The sequence below is a fragment of the Crinia signifera genome, chromosome 4, assembly GCF_055691185.1.
Source record: "Crinia signifera chromosome 4, ASM5569118v1, whole genome shotgun sequence".
Lineage (NCBI taxonomy): Eukaryota > Metazoa > Chordata > Amphibia > Anura > Myobatrachidae > Crinia > Crinia signifera.
Window position 1 is genome coordinate 220832418 of NC_139220.1, and position 19321 is coordinate 220851738.

The window sequence follows — 19321 nt, forward strand, 5'->3', positions numbered from 1 at the left end:
CCGCCACCTCTAATGGTAGGGAGAACTATGTTCCACCTCTACTGCAGCCCTGAACAGTAATTCCAGCGGCTTCTTCTTTTGGCACGGCGTAAGTGATGTCATGCCATTATGTCATGCCGCTGAAGAAGAGCCACGGTACTTATGTATTACCCGGGCGCCCATCTAGCATACGTACGGCACCGTAGGGAAATGGCATTGCATGCGATTTTAGAGTGCGATGCCATTTAATGTAGTATACACTTGTATGACATACAATGGTATTTAGGCACCCCCCCCCCCAGTATCCATGCCACCCCGAAGCGTGGCGAGCGCGAATCGACTCCCGTGACGTGCGGAGTAACGCCACACTATAAAATCAACTACACGCCAACACGAATAGTAGGGGTATGAAAAGGTTGGGAGGGCGCTTCGCTCGCCACACTGCGGGGTGGCGTGGATAGTGGGTGGTGCCTAAATCCCATTGTATGTCATACAAGTGTATACTACATTAAATGGCATCGCACCCTATAAAATCGCATGCCCAAGGGTCAGTACTGGGACACTCCATTGCATCCTATAAGCCAACTATAACTATATATTCAAGTACTGTATATTCCAGAAATAACACAATAACAGTTGTAAAATGCAGTCAGCAGTCTAATCACTGTACTTCTAAGGGGCAGACTAGATCGGCCAAGTGGTTCTTATCTTCCGTTAAATTCTATGTTTCTACATGTTTTCAATCACATTTCAAGTCCATAAACAGCGGGATGCACTGCTAGTGAATGCATGATAATGTACCAGATTAATAGTCACAATGCACTGTAGGAAATACAGTATAGTACTGTGCAGTATAAGGCAGGAGGAGTGGGCCTGTACAAAAAAACATACCTCCCAATGGTCATGATTTTTTTGTGGCTGTCCTGTGTCAGAAGTGTCATGCGGTGGGGGGCCATTTGGGTGTCTCCCCTGTCACTCGCTGCTCTGTTTAGCAGAGCAGCAGTGAATAGACTATGTGCACAGCCATGCCCCCCCACAGTGATGAAAACAGGGGCATGGCTCATGATGGCATCATTGCTGCAAAGCCACTCCCTTTATTGGGAGCCCGTGCCAATGAGTCCTGACACCAGTATATCAAAAGTTGGGATGTATGCAAGACCCCTAGATTGCACCAGCAGTCAGAGTGGATCGTTGTGGGCTGCAGGCTGGATCCCTATTGTTGCTTTCCGGAATATACATAAGCATAAACCACATAATATGTGCACATAACATGGGGACTGTGTTATATATCTATACTTCACGGCAGTGGCGTAACTAGATACATGTGGGCCCCATAGCAAAAGTTTGTAAGGGCCCCTATTTATCACCTAATGTTGAAAAATATATACAACACATGTAACTTTGACAGGCAAAGTGGGCCCCTCTCAGCTCTGGGCCCCATAGCAGCTGCACCCCCTGCACCAATGGTAGTTACGCCCTTGCTTCAAGGCCCCAAGATGGGTGCCTCACACTTTACATGCTCCTGAACATCTCTACAAGACAGCTTAAATTCTACACAGCTGACTTCAGAATCGTCAAAAATATCCAGGGACTTACCTTTAACTTGTACTGCACTACATGGATGGCTCTCCAGAACAAACGGATTGCACTCCTGCACTGAGATGCACACTGGATTGGATTTAAACCCCTACCCCTTCTGCTGGGACTGGCTTTACATTTTCAGGGAACATCACAGAACAAGGTACTGGAAAAACAAACTATTACCCCTTTTACATCAAAAACCCTGGTCGGACCCTGGTCTTTGAACGCTGGAGTTTCCAGGGTCTGACCCTGCTTTATACCCCATTTACACAGCACTTAGACCTGGGTCTGCACCATTTACACTTAACCTGGGTCAGCCCTGCCTTTCCTTAAAAATGCTTGCTCGTTGCCAAGGGGGTATAAAATATATAATATATATATATATATATATATATATATATATATTTTACTACTACTTGAATAACAGGGGGTAGATGGGGGAAGCTGTCCCCGGGTGCTGGGAGGAGGGGGGCCCTGCGGCTGCTGAGGGGGTACCTGTCAGCCTGAGGGGGGTGTCTGCAGCTGCTGAGGGGAGGTAGGGGTACCTGTTAGACTGAGGTCGATGTGCGCCGCCGCCGCTGTCCCCGGGTGCTCCCCCCGCAGCCGCAAAGTTCCTGCGGCGAATGTACAGTCAGTGCCGGGGGTCCCTCCAGCGCATGGGAACTAGTACTAGTTCCCATGCACTGGAGGGACTGCCGACACTGACTGTCCATTCGCCGCAGGGACCGGCTGCCGGGGGGAGTTACAGCAGCAGCGGCGCACATTATCCCTCAGGCTGACCAGTACCCCCACCTCCCCTCAGCAGCTGCAGACACCCCCCTCCTCGCAGCACCCGGGGACAGCGGCGGCGCCGCACATCGACCTCAGGCTGACAGGTACCCCCCCCCCTCAGCGGGCGCAGGGACCCCCCCCTCCCGCAGCAGCTGGGCACAGCTTTCCCAGCACTGCACGCTGTGGACCTGCTGCGGGTGCCTGGACCCGCAGTGGGACCATTTACACCAGCATTTACACGGGTTCTATCCGGGTTCTACCCAGGTCAGGACCTGGGTAGAGGACCCGTGTAAATGGACACGGATATACCCTATTTACACCGCCGGTGATCCGGGTCTGACCCGCCGCTGACCCGGATTTTTCGGCAGTGTAAAAGGGGTATATCTCTGACTATCAAGGTCCCCATCAGTTGCCTATGCTTTCCGTCCAGTTACATATGTTTCTCTGTTTAGAAAAGAACTCTGAACCATTACCTTAAAAGAATCTGAAATACAATATCCCCAGCCCCTGGACTCCACAATCACACAGGGCCCCAGTTTATTCCCAAGAGACATGTTATCTCAGGGTTGCCGACCCTCCCGGAATTTGCGGGAGTCTTCCGAAAATCGGGTCCTTCCTCCCGGCCCCCGGAAGGGTGGGCAACCCTCCCGGAATCAGGGGGACCCCCACTGAGCCCCCCGATCGCGGCATTTATATGCCGCAATCCGCGGGTCTCAGGGGAGGGGGCGGAGCTAAAACATCACAATTGTGTCATTTTAGCCCCGCCCCCTCCATGGATATCAGTTATTTCGGCCATTTACCGTAATGGGGCGGGGCTTAATGATGGTACAGTTAAGCCCCGCCCCCAAACTCGTAATGCAAGATTCCTCTCCGGGCTTCTCCCGGAGAGGATTTTTTGAAAGTCGGCAACCCTGTGTTATCTCTACAAAAGAATATACACTTCAAAAGCCTCACACTGGGATTTCACACCTACATGGGGAATGGCTTCTAAAACCTCTCCACAAGCCTGCTTTGTTCACGAATATACTGGCTACCACAAATATGGTGCCACGGAAGGCTGCCTTGGAGCTGTGCAGCTCAACCAATCTACATGTCTCCCCTTGTCTCCCCCTGTCCTTGTTCATGACCCCCTCGAGTGTGATGACCCTGCCAAGTGTGATAACCAAGCACAGCAGAGAAGCCCTTCTGAAATGGAGCTCACCCCTGGAGCAGACCACCCGTATGAGCCTGACTGAGCGGGTTGTGGGCAGATCGGCAGCCCTCACAGTCCAAGCTGCCCTGTGCAGAAAGCATGCAGCAAAGTTGAATGGAAGTTGTTGGAGAGTGGACCTGAAACCATGGAGAACCATTCACAGAGGTAGCAGAAAAGTAAACCCCCAGGGCGGTGTGGCGGTAGTCCCAGACCGAGCTGCAGCCCATCAGCTCCCCAGCACTGCCAGCAGAGGCCAACCTGGATTAAGCAGCAGTGTGTACCTGCCCTGGACAGGGAGGAGAGGCTGTCGTGCCGGTGCCTTAGTAAGGTGGAAGTGGCAGGGGCACCGGTCTGCACTCCCCGTGATCCTGCTCTCAAACGTGCGCTCCCTGGCAAACAAGTTTGATAAGCTGTCCCTCCTCATGGGAAGCACAAGGTTGAGCATTGCAGGATCATCTGTCCTATGCTTTACAGAGACATGGCTGGATGACCACATTGCTGACTCCCCAGTGTCCCTGCCAGGATTTGGTCTCTACATTTGATCACTCCAAGGTTTTCTTAGGGAAAACAAAGGTTGGCGGCATCTGCTTCTACATCAATGATAGATGGTGCACCAAGGTCACGATCCTAGGCAAATCATGCAGCCCTCACCTGGAGGGATGCCAGACGGGGTCCTGATAGGCAGGATCCTGAAAGTCAACCCCGACACACGACGGCCACCGGTTATTCTCCCTTGTGGGGGTCCGCGACCCCCATAGAGGGAAAATAGAATAAGGTCCAGGAATTCTGGCTCTGGGGGTGGATCGATTAAATAAAAATAGATCACGAGAGAGAGATGTATATATTTTATTTAGAAACTAAAGCAGGGGATTTTAAAATATCTTATGGAAAGTACGTTTTGGCCCAGAAGTGGAACAGGAACCCATTTCTTGATGATGTCATATTTAATTAGAGGTTAGGGAACGGAGTTCCTGCTGGTTGATACTGAAAAATAGCACTGTATATCACTGTATGCTTAAGTAGCACTTGGTGGGACTGCTATGCTATTACTGGTGCCTGTCCTTGTGTTTCCCCCCTATATCCCTATAGATTGTAAGCTTGCAGCAGGGCCCTCTAACCTCCAAGTCTGTCTGTTACCCAGTTTGTTTTATCACTGTCTACTATTGTAAAGCGCAACGGAATCTGCTGCGCTATATAAGAAACTGCAAATAAATAAATAAATAAATAAGTAGCAGACACAATCCGCGAAGGCAGTTTACATGTACCTACACATGTTGCGATTATCGCATCTAGTTCAAATCGTTCCATGTTTATTTTGCCTTGCGGTGTGCGCTCCCGTGTAGTCGATCCCTCAAGCAAAAAGGTATGTGCAAGCAGATTTTTTTTAACTAGATCGAATGTACCCTGTAATTGATTATTGTAGTGTAATCAAAAATCGGGTGTAGTTCTCACTGCGCTGACCATGCCTTCGTAGGCCCGTAGTTATGAAAAATGGGGGTGTGGTGTGTGTAGTCGGCATCCCAGCAAAACAAACCCATGCACCTTTTCCATAGGCCAGCAGCGCGAGTCCGAGTGAGTCTTGGGCAGACCCGCCTCCTTCTTTGCGTGTGACGTCACCGGATATACGCCATCCCCGTTCCTGTGCGTCCCCGGTGTGCGTGGCGGCAGGGAGTCTTTCTCCGAGTGGCGCTGTATTCATGCTGGGAAAGTGCTGAGCACGATGGCGTCATCCAGCAGTTCGTCCGAGGGAAGAAGAGTGTCCGAGCTGCGAGTGATCGATCTTAAGTCGGAGCTGAAGCGGAGGAACCTTGATGTGACCGGGGTGAAGAACGTGCTGATCGCCCGGCTGAAACAGGTAGGAGTGGGAGCGGCCTGTGTGCAGCTGGGTGGGGTCAGTACTGGGACACACCGTAGCCGGCCCAGTTTATGTGGATGCTTCGCTGACACAGCGGCTGCTGGCTGGGCCTGCTTCTCTATAGAAGCCACACGCATAGCACTTCGCCCCGTGATGCTGTGCCAGGCGGCCGGGTGATGTGCGCTAGCAGGGGGGATGCATGTGGCCTACACCATAGTGGTCGGGCAGTGCTGTCGTAGCTCCCTAGGATGCAGCCTTTATATCGTTTGGGGTCCCGTATCCATCTGTTCCTTAGTGATTGAATAGGCGGGCAGACTGGCCGGATGGCATGAGCAAACTGTAGTTACCATAACGTACTTTTTAACCCATATATCATATCGTGGTAATAAAAGTGTAAAATAAAGTGGACTTGACAAGTGTTTATTGCTGATACATGCACACCGATAAAGGTGATCAAGAAGTGCTGAGATGCTACCATAAATTTTACATCCATCTTCATCACAATGGGCGGGATTCTCTAATAATCCTGGCCGCACATTGCCGGCACTTGCATTGTTAATAATCACCTATGCGATTATTAACGCAAAGGCGATGGCCGGCAATGTGCAGCGGGTCCCCCCTCCCTCCCTGAACCCTCAGCCGGCTGTGAGAGGGCTCCTCTTCCTCCACCCTGCACGGTGCAGGCAGGAGATCACTGGTACGGGCAGCACAGCAGGAGGTGGTCTGGACACGGTAAGGGGAATGCGGCGGGGGACGCGAAGGGAATCCCATAGGCATCCATGGGGTTACGCCATATAGAACTGGCGTAACCCCCTGCAGTGAAGACCCAGCAGTGGGGCTTTGCTGCATATGAAAAAGCGGTAAAACCCCTGAAAACTGGGTTTTTATGCCATTTTGTGTTTGGTAAATGCAATGCAACTAAGATGTTTTTTTTTTGGGGAGCTTTGGCCACAGCCCACATATGCACCAAGCTGGAATGCGGTACATTCTGGGGCTTGGATGCGGTGGATGATGCAATTTTTTTTTTAATTCAGCATTGTCCATAGAAGCTTATGGGCTTCTATAGCAGTTATTGATATGAGGGATCCGTCTGGATCCCTCCCAGCATCACTGTTGACATGAGAATTACTTGACGCATGCACAGGTCTAAAAAACAGAAGTCCTATCATCACAAAGGATGGCTCTTGCAGTTAGAGCCATTTTTCACAAAATCCACATGCATATGGTGTTAACACCAATATGAATGTGGAGGCTTGCAGTGCTTTCTGCATCTTGCCCATTGTGTTAACACAACTTGCCCATTGTGTTAACACAGTGGTCAGGGAACTCTGTCCTCACTACCCCACGCTGTTCATGTTTTGCAGGTCTCACAGAATCACAAGTGAAATAATTAACTCCACCTGCGGGCCTTTATAATGTGTCTTAGTAATTAGTACACCTGTGCACCTGCTGGGTTACCAGAAAAACATGCACTGTGTGGGGTAATGAGGACAGAGTTCCCTGACCACTGTATTAACAAAGGAGGCAAGGCACTAGGTCAGTGATTCTCAAACTCAATCCTCAGGACCCCTCACAGTTCATGTTTTCCGGGTCACCCGACAGGTGCACTCATTACTGACTGACACATTTTAAAAGATCAACAGGTGAAGCTAATTATTTCACTTGAGTCTGTAAGGAGACCTGCAAAATATGCACTGTGTGGTGCTGAGGGCCGGATGCACTAAGCTTCAAAAGTGATCAAATGGATAGTGAAAAACAGACAGCAAATCACGTGTTAAGAATATACCTATGTGTAAAATAGAAACCAGAAGAGACATTTGTTTGTTGTTTTTGACACTTGAAATCTAATTTCTTGCCAAAATCTGCTGAAAAGAGCACAAATCCCGACTGTTAAAACACCAACGGCCGTGTTCCCGACGGCCGTCGGCTATTTTCCCTCGTGGGGTCCACGACTCCCATAGAGGGAGAATAGAATTAGGTCGCGAGCGTAGCTCGCCACCATGCCCACAGCGTGGCGACGTTCGGGATAATGACTGTCGGGATCCCGACTGTCGGTGATTCATACAACACCCAGGTACCTTAAATCATGAGAACTGACCTTCTCAGCAAAGTAAACTGAATAGCCATTGGGTCTCCTTGCTTATACTGCACTGAATTGGCTGAAAATTGTAAAGCCTTATCTTGCATAAAAACTAGGGATGGATATAAAACAATACAAAGGTAAAAAGCAAAATGGATATAGGGGTAAGGTCCTTTTTGCGCCAAACAAAGGTGTTAAAAAAAACCAAAAAAAAAACCTGATGAAGTAGGAACAAGTTCTGAACCTTTTTTCCATCAGGCAGCTAACTTGGCCAGCAGAAGGGCTTTGTTTTTTAATTTTCCCCTCAACAATAGTAAATGCCCACTGCTTAATCCCCATTGAGGCAAGCCTTGTTTGTTTGGCCAAGAATCATTGAGTTATTTTCCATCTATCTTTCTCCAGTTTGGCATAATGAAGTGGGGTGCATTTGCTATGTAAGGCCTTAAAAATAGGGTAAAGGTCCATGGTATAACTGTTGACTTTTTCAGCTTTTTTAATAAGTCCATATTATTATTTTTTGAGTGCTTAGAAAATGTTGGTGTACCTATAAAAATGTTTGTAATATTGATAAAGCATTGTTAAGGTGCGTACCCATGGTAAGATATAGTGCAAAGCCAGTGCTCTGGTCCCCGACCGGTCCGGTCATTGTTTTTGGCCAGATGTGGCTGAAATGGAATGATTGCATGCAATATATCACATATGTATGGGCAGCATTAGGTTTAGGTCCTAGGGGAGGGGGGACTTAAAGTTAAAAGTGGTGGGGGCGTAGGGTATTGCTGCAGGGCCAGGTTACATATAGGGACATGGTACACGTGTAATGGTGCCCACACACACACTAGAAAGATTTTCGATATTAAGATGTGCGCATTAATTAGCCTTGAAATTTTTGTCTGTCCTGGACAAAAGATTTCAGGCAAGCGCACATCTTAACCAAAAATTTTATATTAAGATCCAATGTACATTTCTATTGATCTTTTACTAAATCTTTAATGCAGCATGTAAGATCAGATTTAGCAAATGATCCACTGGAACGCGCATCTGATCGAGATTTAATTATGCTTTTAGACAATCCAGCATAAATGTAGTTCTCTAACCAGTAAATGTTCATAAGAGATACTTAGTGAGTCGGTAATTCTGTTCCCATTTTCACGGGTTCAGTTGACAATGTTGCATGCCATATCACAAAATCTGCCATGTGACCCAGACCTCAGATATTTTTTGGTCTTACCTAATTGTTTTGTTGTAGCTAAGCATGATTTAGTCAAATGACCAATGAAGTGGCACCCATATGATAAAGAGAAACTGTAATGCACAATAAATCATTTTGGTAATGATCAGATGCTTGGAATATCTAGGCATGCTATGTTGATGCAGCGTTTCTAGTTTACTATATTTAGACTACTTTGGTAGTGGCGGTAGTGTAAACTTGCTGCAATAGCTAAAGTCAGGGAATCTCAATTGAATGCAACTAGGATCAACTTAGGCAAGCTTGCTTGGCATCATCACTGGGGAAGTGCCATGGTTGAATTCATCACATGCTATTTACCATCCAATCAGGTGTGGTGATTGCTGTTAAGATATTATTTAAGGCTGTATTCTGCAGACTTGTCCAAAACACTTTTAAAAACCGTATTTTAATATTGAATTCAAATGTGGAGTGTTCTGACACCTTTTTCAGATGTTTAATCTTTACTATATATGGTCTGAGGAGGATAGGTGTTTTGTGATCCAATGATTATACGTATACTGGGCAGATGTATTCAAGCGGAAGGCAATAATGCTACAGCCAATAAGCTCCTGTTATTTTTCAGTCACTATTGATTGTCTGGTGTGTGACCAACTTCCACTTTATCAGGCTTAATGCATGTCCCCAATGTTCTTATGGGGCCTCCGCACGTAGTGTTTCACGGGCATTATCCTAGTGATCTCACTAGATCGCTTAGAAAATGCTCCTATATTGCTCTGTGTAGGGGCACAGCCATAGTGATTAGCCATAGTGATTAATCGCTGGGGCTACGCATATCTAGCATGCTAGATAAATATCGTAAAAAAACGGACATGGCCAGTGTTCTCAGCGGAGAACACTGGCACTGATGGATCGCTCAGCAGCACATTGCTATGCATCACTGTATGTTAAGAGATCTAGTATCCCTCAGAACGCTCTTGCAATATATCTCAAGAGTCGTTTAGGTATACAATGGCTGCTTCTTTTTACACTGCAATATAGATATCAGTTTGAAGTACAAACCCCACCCAAATCTAATGCTACCCATACACTACAGAGGGAACAGTTTCGGTGTGGGTTTGGGGAGAGGGGGCCAGAGGGAACACTGGTGGCGTGGGAGAGGGCGGTGGCGGCGGAATTGTTTAAAACACTGGGCAGCCCTCTGATTACCCACCCTCTCCCCAAACCCCACACCGCCGAAAGCGTTCCCTCCGTCCCCCTCCTGCGCATATCATTTGCGTTTTTAACCACATGCGATTGCTCCTGCAATTCAATAGATGTTATCTGCAGCACATAAGCTCTATCAACGCAACATTCAATGGCATGCCCACACACCGAGTCGAATGGTCCCTTTTAAAAATGCATACAATTATTCGATTTATCAGCCAGATGTGGTAAAAATCAAATGATTGCCTGCAATATCTCACAAGTGTGTGGGGAGCATAACTCTCTGCACATGTTTCATCTGCAGTGCACATGGTTTTGTCCATTACAGAACCAGAATCAGGCCCCATTAGTCACATGATCTGCCTATGGAAAATAAAATGTTTGCTCCCCCTAAAGGGTTTTTATTTTAAGCAGAGGAAGTTGGCGTTTTTTTTTTTAGTGGGGCAGAAACCAATCAGGTCTCTCAATTCTTGCTCATCTTGAAGTCTTTGAACAACCAGATATATGGGTAGAGTATGCACAGGAAAAGGAGTATCACTATGTGGTGCACCAAGAGAAATTACAGTAAAATATAACCTTTATTATTTAATTGGTAAAAAGCATTAGCGAGATAAAAGACAAGATGCATACAAATACAAACATTAAACATGTAAAAATAAAAAGGATATCGCTATCCTCACGACGTGGGACTCCACTATTCCACTTATGGGGATTTTCAATTTTCACTGTAATAGTGTCAATTAAATGTGTATTGTTTGTTGCAGTTTATTAAAAGGTATGGGAGTTGTGGTATCTGATTGGGTTAATAGATAACAAGTCGTCTGTTCAGTAGGTCAGACTGCTATATGACAGCTATGTCTGAAAAAGACCCACGGTCCTCTACTCAGAGGAGTATTATACCATAGAGCAGTGGTTCCCAAACTTTTTTGGATCACGGCACCCTAGAGTATCAGATTATTTTTCATGGCACCCCTAGGCAAAAAATTAGATACCAAGAACTTCAGAAAAAAATATTAAATTAAATAAGTTGCGCTTATATGCCCTCCTTAGGTCCAGTTATGTGAGTAATGAGGAATATGATTCACTTCTGTTTATCCACATGTTATAAATGGAAGTCACAAATACTGATTTTCCTTATTACTTTGACCATATATCATTTGAATTTGTCCTGGACCACCAACCCAGGGCACCCCTGCAAGTGCTCCGTGGCACACCAGGGAGCCACGGCACACAGTTTGGGAACCACTGCCATAGAGTGATATTTTATGCGCCAAACAACCACTGCACCTTGGCTAGTGGTATCTCACTGTGTGGTGTACTGCGTCTGATGTTATCAGTACGCATTCACAGACCGGGCGAATCGCCAGACGCCAGCCGGTCTGTCAGCTCCGTGGATGACCGAGGTAGTCGGCAATGAACGCAGCTCGGTCAGTCACCGTGTCTATGCTAAGGATCGCAGTGCAGACGTCATACGCCGCGTATCCAACAGCCGCACGCGGTGGTATGGCTGACCAAGTCCGGTCAGGTACCACTAAATATTAAGGTATCTCATAATTTAAATACACATTTATCAAGTGGGGAAGGGAAAGTGGAGTCAAACCCACAAAGTGTGCGGTCAAACACTGTCTGAAAAAGACCCACGGTCCTCTACTCAAACAGTATGGCCCAAACAGTCAGTGTCGGCGGTCCCTCCAGCGCATGGGAACTAGTACTAGTTCCCATGAGGGACCCCCGCCACTGACTGTCCATTCGCCGCAGGAACTTTGCGGCTGCGGGGGGCAGGTACAGCAGCGGCGCACATCATCCCTCCGGCTCCGACCATCATCCCCCGCAGCCCGCAGTTGTATGCTATTGGGCCTGATTCACCAGCGGCGGCGGCGCACATCATCCCCTCCGGCTCCGACCATCATCGACCGCAGTTGTATGATATTGGGCCTGATTCAGCGGCGGCGCACATCATCCTCTACGGCTCTGACCTCAGGCTGACAGCCAGGTACCCCCTCTCCCCTCAGCAGCCGCAGAAACCCCCCTTCTCCCAGCACCCGGGGACAGCTTCCCCCTCTACCCCTTCAGAATTTGTAAGTAGTGTGTGTGGCCTCCTGGCAACAAGCAATTTCACCCCCCTTGGCAACGAGCAAGCATTTTTTATGACATCCACAAGGAAAGGCAGTGCTGACCCAGGTTCAGTATAAATGGTGCAGACCCAGGTCCGACCCAGGTCGAAGTTCTGTGTAAATGGGGTATAAGGCAGGGTCATACCCTGGAAACTCTAGTGTTCAAAGACCAGGGTCGGACCAGGGTTTTTGGTGTAAAAGGGGTATTATTTGCATGTTCCAAATGAGGCAAGAGCATTAGATCATTATTTGGCTAGTAGTTGAAAACTTTCAAACAAAAAGATGCTGCCCACTATAACATAAGAAGGAGGTACACATCTCCTAACGAAATACAAATTGAGCAAGATATGTTAAGTTAGGCGCAACCTTCTTAATAGAATGTTTTTAAACACCATGTAATTCACAAGGGTTTATTGGAAATCATTAAAAACAACACCAGAAGAAAATTTCACAAGAAAAATATATACATGTAACAGATACTTATGGACATCAAATGGATCGCATTTTTCATTTGATCTTTATGGGAAAACAATAATTCATCTCACCATTATCAGGTGCTGCTGTGGGCTATACTTCCACTGAAGTTCTGCGGCACCACCGCAGATAGCTTGTTTGATGTATGTCCCCAAAGTAAAGTGCAAGGTGCATAGAGCGTTCCAAATAGTGTCCAAATAAAGTGCATCAAGTGGTGAAGTGCACTGGCAAAAGTTGGTATGTGTCAAATAAGTTTGTAGCTGCTACAAACTTATTGTATTATTCTATTGTAACTCGCAACGGAATCTGCTGTGCTATATAAGAAACTGTAAATAAATAATCCCATCAATCTGGATCCAATTCAGACTGATTGGATGCAGATTGGGTCAAAATCGTTTGGTTGGATCGGATTCCGATCCTACCTGCTGCAGGTAGGATCTGTATAAAATCCATTCATCTGAATACAGATTTGATTGGGATCAGATAGTATGCAAATCAGATCATACGATTTGCATCCAATCCAAATCATTTTGGTGTGTACCCAGCATAAACCCTTGTGAATTACATGTTGGTTAAAAACATTATTTAAGAAGGATGCACCTAACTTAACATATCTTGCACAATTAGTAGTTGAAAACTAGCAACAGCAGTTCAGGGCACTTCAGTCTGTACATGGGGTATTTTCTATGGGTTGGGGCAAATTTCATTACTCACCTTGACGACAATTTAATTGAAGTCTGTTCACTGACTTTAGTCCAGACCTATGTGTGGATGGTGTTAATACCAATTACAAGAAGTCAATATTGACTTCTCAGTGTATTCTGCACATGTATAGGAACACATTTATGGGTGTAATTCAATCCCAAGCAGTGTTCAACTGTGCATGTCGCTCTGAGGGGTGGATGTATGAAGCAGTTATAAGGGAGAAGTGATATTGTGCCTGGTACTTTGTCACAGGCCAGTCAGCTCCTCACTGTCCCTTTTTTTTAAATCCAGTCTGTAACTTAACAGTCAGGAGTCAATTAGCCGGTGATAAAGTACCAGGCACTTTATCACTTCTCCCTTATCACTGCTTCATATATCTACCCCAGAGTCACATTTGCCCAATATTGCATATTTGTGCAGTTTAAGAAGGCATGCCATGAAAAATCTGTGGTGGTAGTATGCTGGCAGCAAAATGGTTGTTAGCCTTGCAATTTACAGCCATTGCTCATAAGTGAATTTTACCTTAAACCATTAATAACAAAACGGATGTCTTTGTTAATGCTACAAGAGAAAAAAGTACTCTCCTTTGTTTGGGGGCACACTTTTAACAACAATTGTTAATGCGTCAGACAGGGAGGCAGATGTATGAAGCAGTGATAAAGGGAGCCAGTAGTGTTCATTTTAGCAACCGCTATCTTTGAAAACCCATGCATTTCCTCTTCCCTGCCTGGAGTGTCGCTGTCTGCTGTAGTGCTTCTAGTAAAGTGTGGTCTGTATATCACCACTGATATGCAAGACCTGTGCTAGAAACACCACAGCAGACGGTAGAGACTAGTTCCCATGCAGTATAGATTACAGGATGTGACGTTCAGTGAGGGTGGAAGTTGTTAGATGCCCTCACAACGTTTTTTAATTTATGTGTAATTCATGTAGGTGTCAGTTATTTTGTTTTATTTTTGCACCATTGTACCCTCGCGGGCTCGCTACGCTCGCACGCTTCGGGCACGGTGGCTCGCTTCGCTCGCCACAGATTTATATTCCCCCTCCAGGTATACGTGGACCCAGGGCATGATGGGAAAATTACCAAAACTGCATGGGATCTAGACACTACCCACAGCAGACAGACACCCCAGGCAGGGAACAGGAACTGCATGGGTTTTCAAAGATATCGGGTGCTAGAATGAACGCTTAGCCAGTGAAGTTGCCCATAGCAACAAATCGGCATTGAATGAACATCTATAAAATGTATATAGAGCAGCTGATTGGTTGCCAACTTGGACACTGGCTCACTTACCGCATTACTGCTTCAGTGCTTCATACATCTGACAACGTGTGTGCTAGAATTTACACATCTGTACTTGTGACACTTATGCCCCTTTCCCACTGCAGCCTTAAAACGGTATTTTGCCGATTTTTGAGGGCAAAATACCGTTTAAGGCTGCAGTGGGAAAGCGCCAGAGTTGAAATACCGTTTAAAGTTAAACGGTATTTCAACCCGTTTTCAGAGCAGGGTTTTGCACGGTAATCTACCGTTTAAGATGCAATGGGAATGCATCTTTAAACGGTAGAGATGATTGCTGATTTTTTTCAGCAATCATCTCCGTGTGTGTACGCTGCCGGGCTGAAAGATTAACCACTTTCAGCCCGGCGGTACGCCCCGCTGCCCCCCCCCCTCCCCCTCGTCCTGTTATACCCCTTTTACACCTTTTACACGGGTCCCGTGTAAATGGCGGTGTACATGGTCCCGCTGCGGGTGCAGGCACCCGCAGCGGGTCCACAGCGTGCAGCGCTGGGCAAGATGTGCCCAGGTGCTGCGGGAGGAGGGGGGTCCCTGCTATTGCTGAGGGGAGAGGGGGTACCTGTCAGCCTGACACGGCGCTGCCGCTGCTGTATCTCCCCCCCGGCGGCCGCTGCCGCATCTTCCCCCTCCCCGGCGGCCGCTGCTGCATCTCCCCCCCGGCGGCCGCTGCCGCTGCTGCATCTCCCCCCCGGCGGCCGCGGCCGCTGCCGCATCTCCCCCCCGGCGGCCGCTGCCGCATCTCCCCCCCCGGCGGCCGCTGCTGTATCTCACCCCCGGCGGCCGGTCCTTGCGGCGTATGTACAGTCAGTATCGGCGGTCCCTCTGGCGCAGGGGAAATAGTACTTATTTCCCCTGCGCCAGAGGGACCGCCGACACTGACTGTACATACGCCGCAAGGACCGGCCGCCGGGGGGGAGATACAGCAGCGGCAGCAGCGCCGTGTCAGGCTGACAGGTACCCCCTCTCCCCTCAGCAGCAGCAGGGACCCCCCTCCTCCCGCAGCACATGGGGACAGCTTCCCCCCTCTACCCCCACAGCACCCGGGGACAGCTTCCCCCCCTCTACCCCCTCCAAGCTGCCTGTCTATCCTTGTTGATAGATATATATATATATATCTATATATAGATAGATAGATAGATCAACAAGGAAAGACAGGCCTGACCCATTGTCACAGGCACTAAACGTTTTGAAGAGCTAAAACGTTTTACCTGCAATGTGAATGGTACTTAAATGGCATTTGAAACTGTAATCTGCTGCAGTGGGAATGCTAAATACCATTTAAGATTACCTGTAAACTAAAACGGGTCTGCAGTGGGAAAGCAGCATTAGCACTGATGGTGGTGTGTTGTATACAAATTCGCAGGTAACCTCAGAGCCACCATGTCCTATTGTAGTTAGAAACATAAGCGCTACTGCAATATAGCGATAATTCTGGAGTCTTCCTCCCGTCTCTGGCCTTGCAGGTTTTGTTGACCAAGTTTGAATGCCCTGTCCTTGTGGTTTAGGCCGCATTTCTGGTGCTGCTGCATGGTAACGTTGTAGCTGCTGTTGCTTCTTGCGAGCGGTGGCGGCAGGCCGCAGTGTGCGTGAGCATCACGTGACCTCGCCATCCGAGCTTGCATCGTCATGTGACGCGGAGACATCTCAATGCCCGGATTGAGGCGACTAAAATGGCGTCATTCAGCGGCCCTAGCGAAAACAGGAGCGTGTCCGAGCTGCGCGTTATCGAACTTAAATCTGAACTTAAGCGGAGGAACCTAGACTTTACCGGGGTGAAGAATGTGCTGGTGTCCCGGCTCAAGCAGGTAATGCCCGTGCTAGCGGAGACCTAGTTAGCGATCGACGGCTACGGCGTCGCACTTGTTCTTTACCCGGTAGGCTACGTGAGCTCACATTGGCAGCGTATCGTGCGCTTTTCTGTCAGACGTACGGCGGCAGCGTGCCGGAGGCTGCGGCCATGTACCGCATCCCTACGATGGGGTTACCCGGGAACCGCCCATCATGGGAATAGCTGCTGCTCTTCCCCGGCATCATTCATTTACGTGTGATACGCTGAGCCTGTCGCCGAACAGCACTACTACTGACCGGACCTCCGTCACTACCAAATGCGCATGCGCCAAAAACATACGGTACTCATACTATGGCGCTTGGCAAATTTACGGGTTGGGGGCAGCTTTTGCGATAAGACAAGATGATTGCAGCAGACCTCTGTGAGATGTCCCGCCCCCAGTACATTCAGGGGTATTTATTTTTTTCTGCCCCCCTTCCCCTGAAAGTGTGGGTTTTCAGGGGATTGCACACAAAATATAAAAACAATGACAAATAGGCCTGTATGTACTTCCATGAGAGCCCCAAAAAATCAGCTGGAGTGCATATCGGATCGCAAACTAATGTGTGTACACACTTGTACAATGTGCATGAGATTTTGACTATATAGTCAAAATTTCATCTGGATCTCATGCAGATCGCACAAGTTTTAACACTTGCTATCCCGATGCGCGCTCCTGTATCGCAGCCAGAAAGTCTTGGCTGCATTGACTATATAGTGTAGTTCTGCACTATATAGTCTAAATTGTATGCAGATAGTCTAAATTGTAATATAGTCTGAATTGTAATTGTCATGATTGTACAAGTGTGTACATACCATTAGACTATCTGCATACAATTTAGACTATATAGTGCAGATCTGCACTATATAGTCTATGCAGCCAAGACTTTCTGGCTGTGATACAGGAGCACTCATCGGGATCACATCTGCATGAGATCCAGATGAGATTTTGACTATATAGTCAAAATCTCATGCACATTGTACAAGTGTGTACACAGCATAATGGTGTGTACACATGGCAGAATGCCGTGAGATGCGATCAGATCGCCTGCCCTCTCTATCTGGCTGCCGATTTGCACTCACACGGGAGTGCGCATCGGCAGCGCATCGGGCTCGCAAGCCCTAAAAAAGCATGCGATTTGGCTTCCGATGTTCCCTATATCGGGAACATCGGAAGCCAAATCTTACCGTGTGTGCACACCATAAAGAGGAGAGGATAGGAACAATACCTGACACCAGGTGCCGGGCACCTGTCGTCAGATGCCACCCCTGCACTCCTCTATACAGCGGACTTCCGGGTCACTGCGCATCAGCCCTGAAGCCCCTCTGGCCACCGGAGCATGTGAGTATGTTTAGGCGCAAAGACTATATAGTGCAGATCTGCACTACAGTCTTGCCTGCCCTCACTATGTCGCTGACGATTTGCGTTCACACGGGAGCGTGCATTGGGCTCGCAAGCCCTAAAAAGTACACAATTGGCATGTAATATGGCTTCAGATGTTCACTATATCGGCAACATCGGAAGCCATATCGCACCGTGTAAACACCATAATGGTGTGTACACACCCCAGGATATGCCGTGAGATGTGAGTCCCGATGTGATCTGATCACATCGGGACTCGCATCTCACGGCATGCTAGAGGGGCACAATTTACACTATATAGTGGAGAACTGCACTATATAGTGTTGCCTGCCCCCTCTATCTGATTGCCGATTTGCTCTCACAGGAGCGTGCATCGGGCTCGCAAACCCTAGAAAAGCATGCGCTTTTGCTTCCGATGTTCCCTATATCGGGAACATCAGAAGCCAAATCTTACCGTGTGTACACACTATAAATTGTACAAGTGTGTACACACCATAATTGCAGTAACATCTGCCGATAAATCGTCCGGTCAGCCCGAAAATTGCTGTGTGGACGTTCTGGTTTGAGATGAGTGGCAGGATTCACTTATTTTTTTCAACATAGTTTGTCAGTCACAAGCACTAATTTTTTTTCCTTATTGCATGGACCATAAATAATTTGAATTGTTAACCAAAAACCCAGGGCACCCCGGCAAATGCCTCAAGGCATCCCAGGGTGCCACACAAGTGTGACCTAGAGTGTAAGTTCTTGGTCATTAAACAAAGAAGGCAATTTGTCCTTTTTACATATGCTCTGACAAAAAAAAATAATTGAAATGTATGCTCTTTAGATGTGTAGTCCTGAGTGTAATGCATTTTTCTTCTCTGTATGCAGTCCTCCATAAATTCTGCTTTTTTGTTCTGTTGGCTCACAATATACCAGGGTGCATTGTAACTGTTGTGCTGCTAAAACTGTCGATTCAATTGTAATGCGTGTCCATGCCCAATGTCCTTAAATGATAAGCGAACCCTGGGTGCTATTCACTAGTTAGTTGTTGAGTACAATAAAGCCGATTGGTTTAGGCCACCCAATCAACTAGAGAGCAACTCTGCCTATTTATATGTTGCTCCTGTTTGGTGTACATGCCTTTATTAACCTGGTAATACATTTTGCGCATATTTAAACTGCCATCAGGAGGCTGCAAGCTCAAATGTGTCTCCCAGGCTGAGAGTGCACCCAAAAGAAGCAACAATTGAATTGGACCATTGCGTGCCATATAGTGGCGTCGGGGGACAAAATCAATGGAATTGGGCCCCAATGTATGAATGTTTTCTCGGTTCAGAAATACATAAGTTAACTTTGGTGCATGTACAAATTATTCCATACTCATTTATAAACCCCTTCTGTTTTGGAAGCACTGTGAACGGAATTTAATTGCTCATGTGTGAAACATGAAGTATTTTTAATTGTGCTCTTTTTAGTTTCACGGGTTTGTGTTTTTTAACACGGTCACAGCACCCGTTAACCCCCAAGTCATTGGAGATTATTTTTGACCTACTGAGGCAGGTGAAGAAAAATACCATGTAACTTCTGGCTTTTGGGGCTTATTGTCTAGCTCAGGGGTAGCCAACTCCAGAGCTATACCAACAGTTAACAATTTCCATGTCTCCTCACAGAATCACAAGTGAAGTATTTAGCTCCACCTGTG

At 47.3% G+C, this 19321-nt stretch overlaps 1 protein-coding gene across 3 annotated transcripts in view; it reads left to right on the forward strand.

The window, feature by feature from the left end:
* The first annotated feature begins 5135 nt into the window (after positions 1 to 5135).
* SLTM (SAFB like transcription modulator) overlaps positions 5136 to 19321 on the forward strand; it is a 61409-nt gene continuing 47223 nt past the window's right edge. Inside the window, exon 1 of one of the 3 annotated variants that reach the window (XM_083183814.1) lies at positions 5136 to 5378. In XM_083183814.1, coding sequence (XP_083039940.1) covers positions 5244 to 5378 — 135 coding nt within the window. In that variant the 5' untranslated portion in view covers positions 5136 to 5243. Of the gene's footprint in view, positions 5379 to 16088; positions 16249 to 19321 lie in introns of those variants that run through there. The other 2 variants (XM_083183816.1, XM_083183815.1) reach the window with 2 other exon arrangements.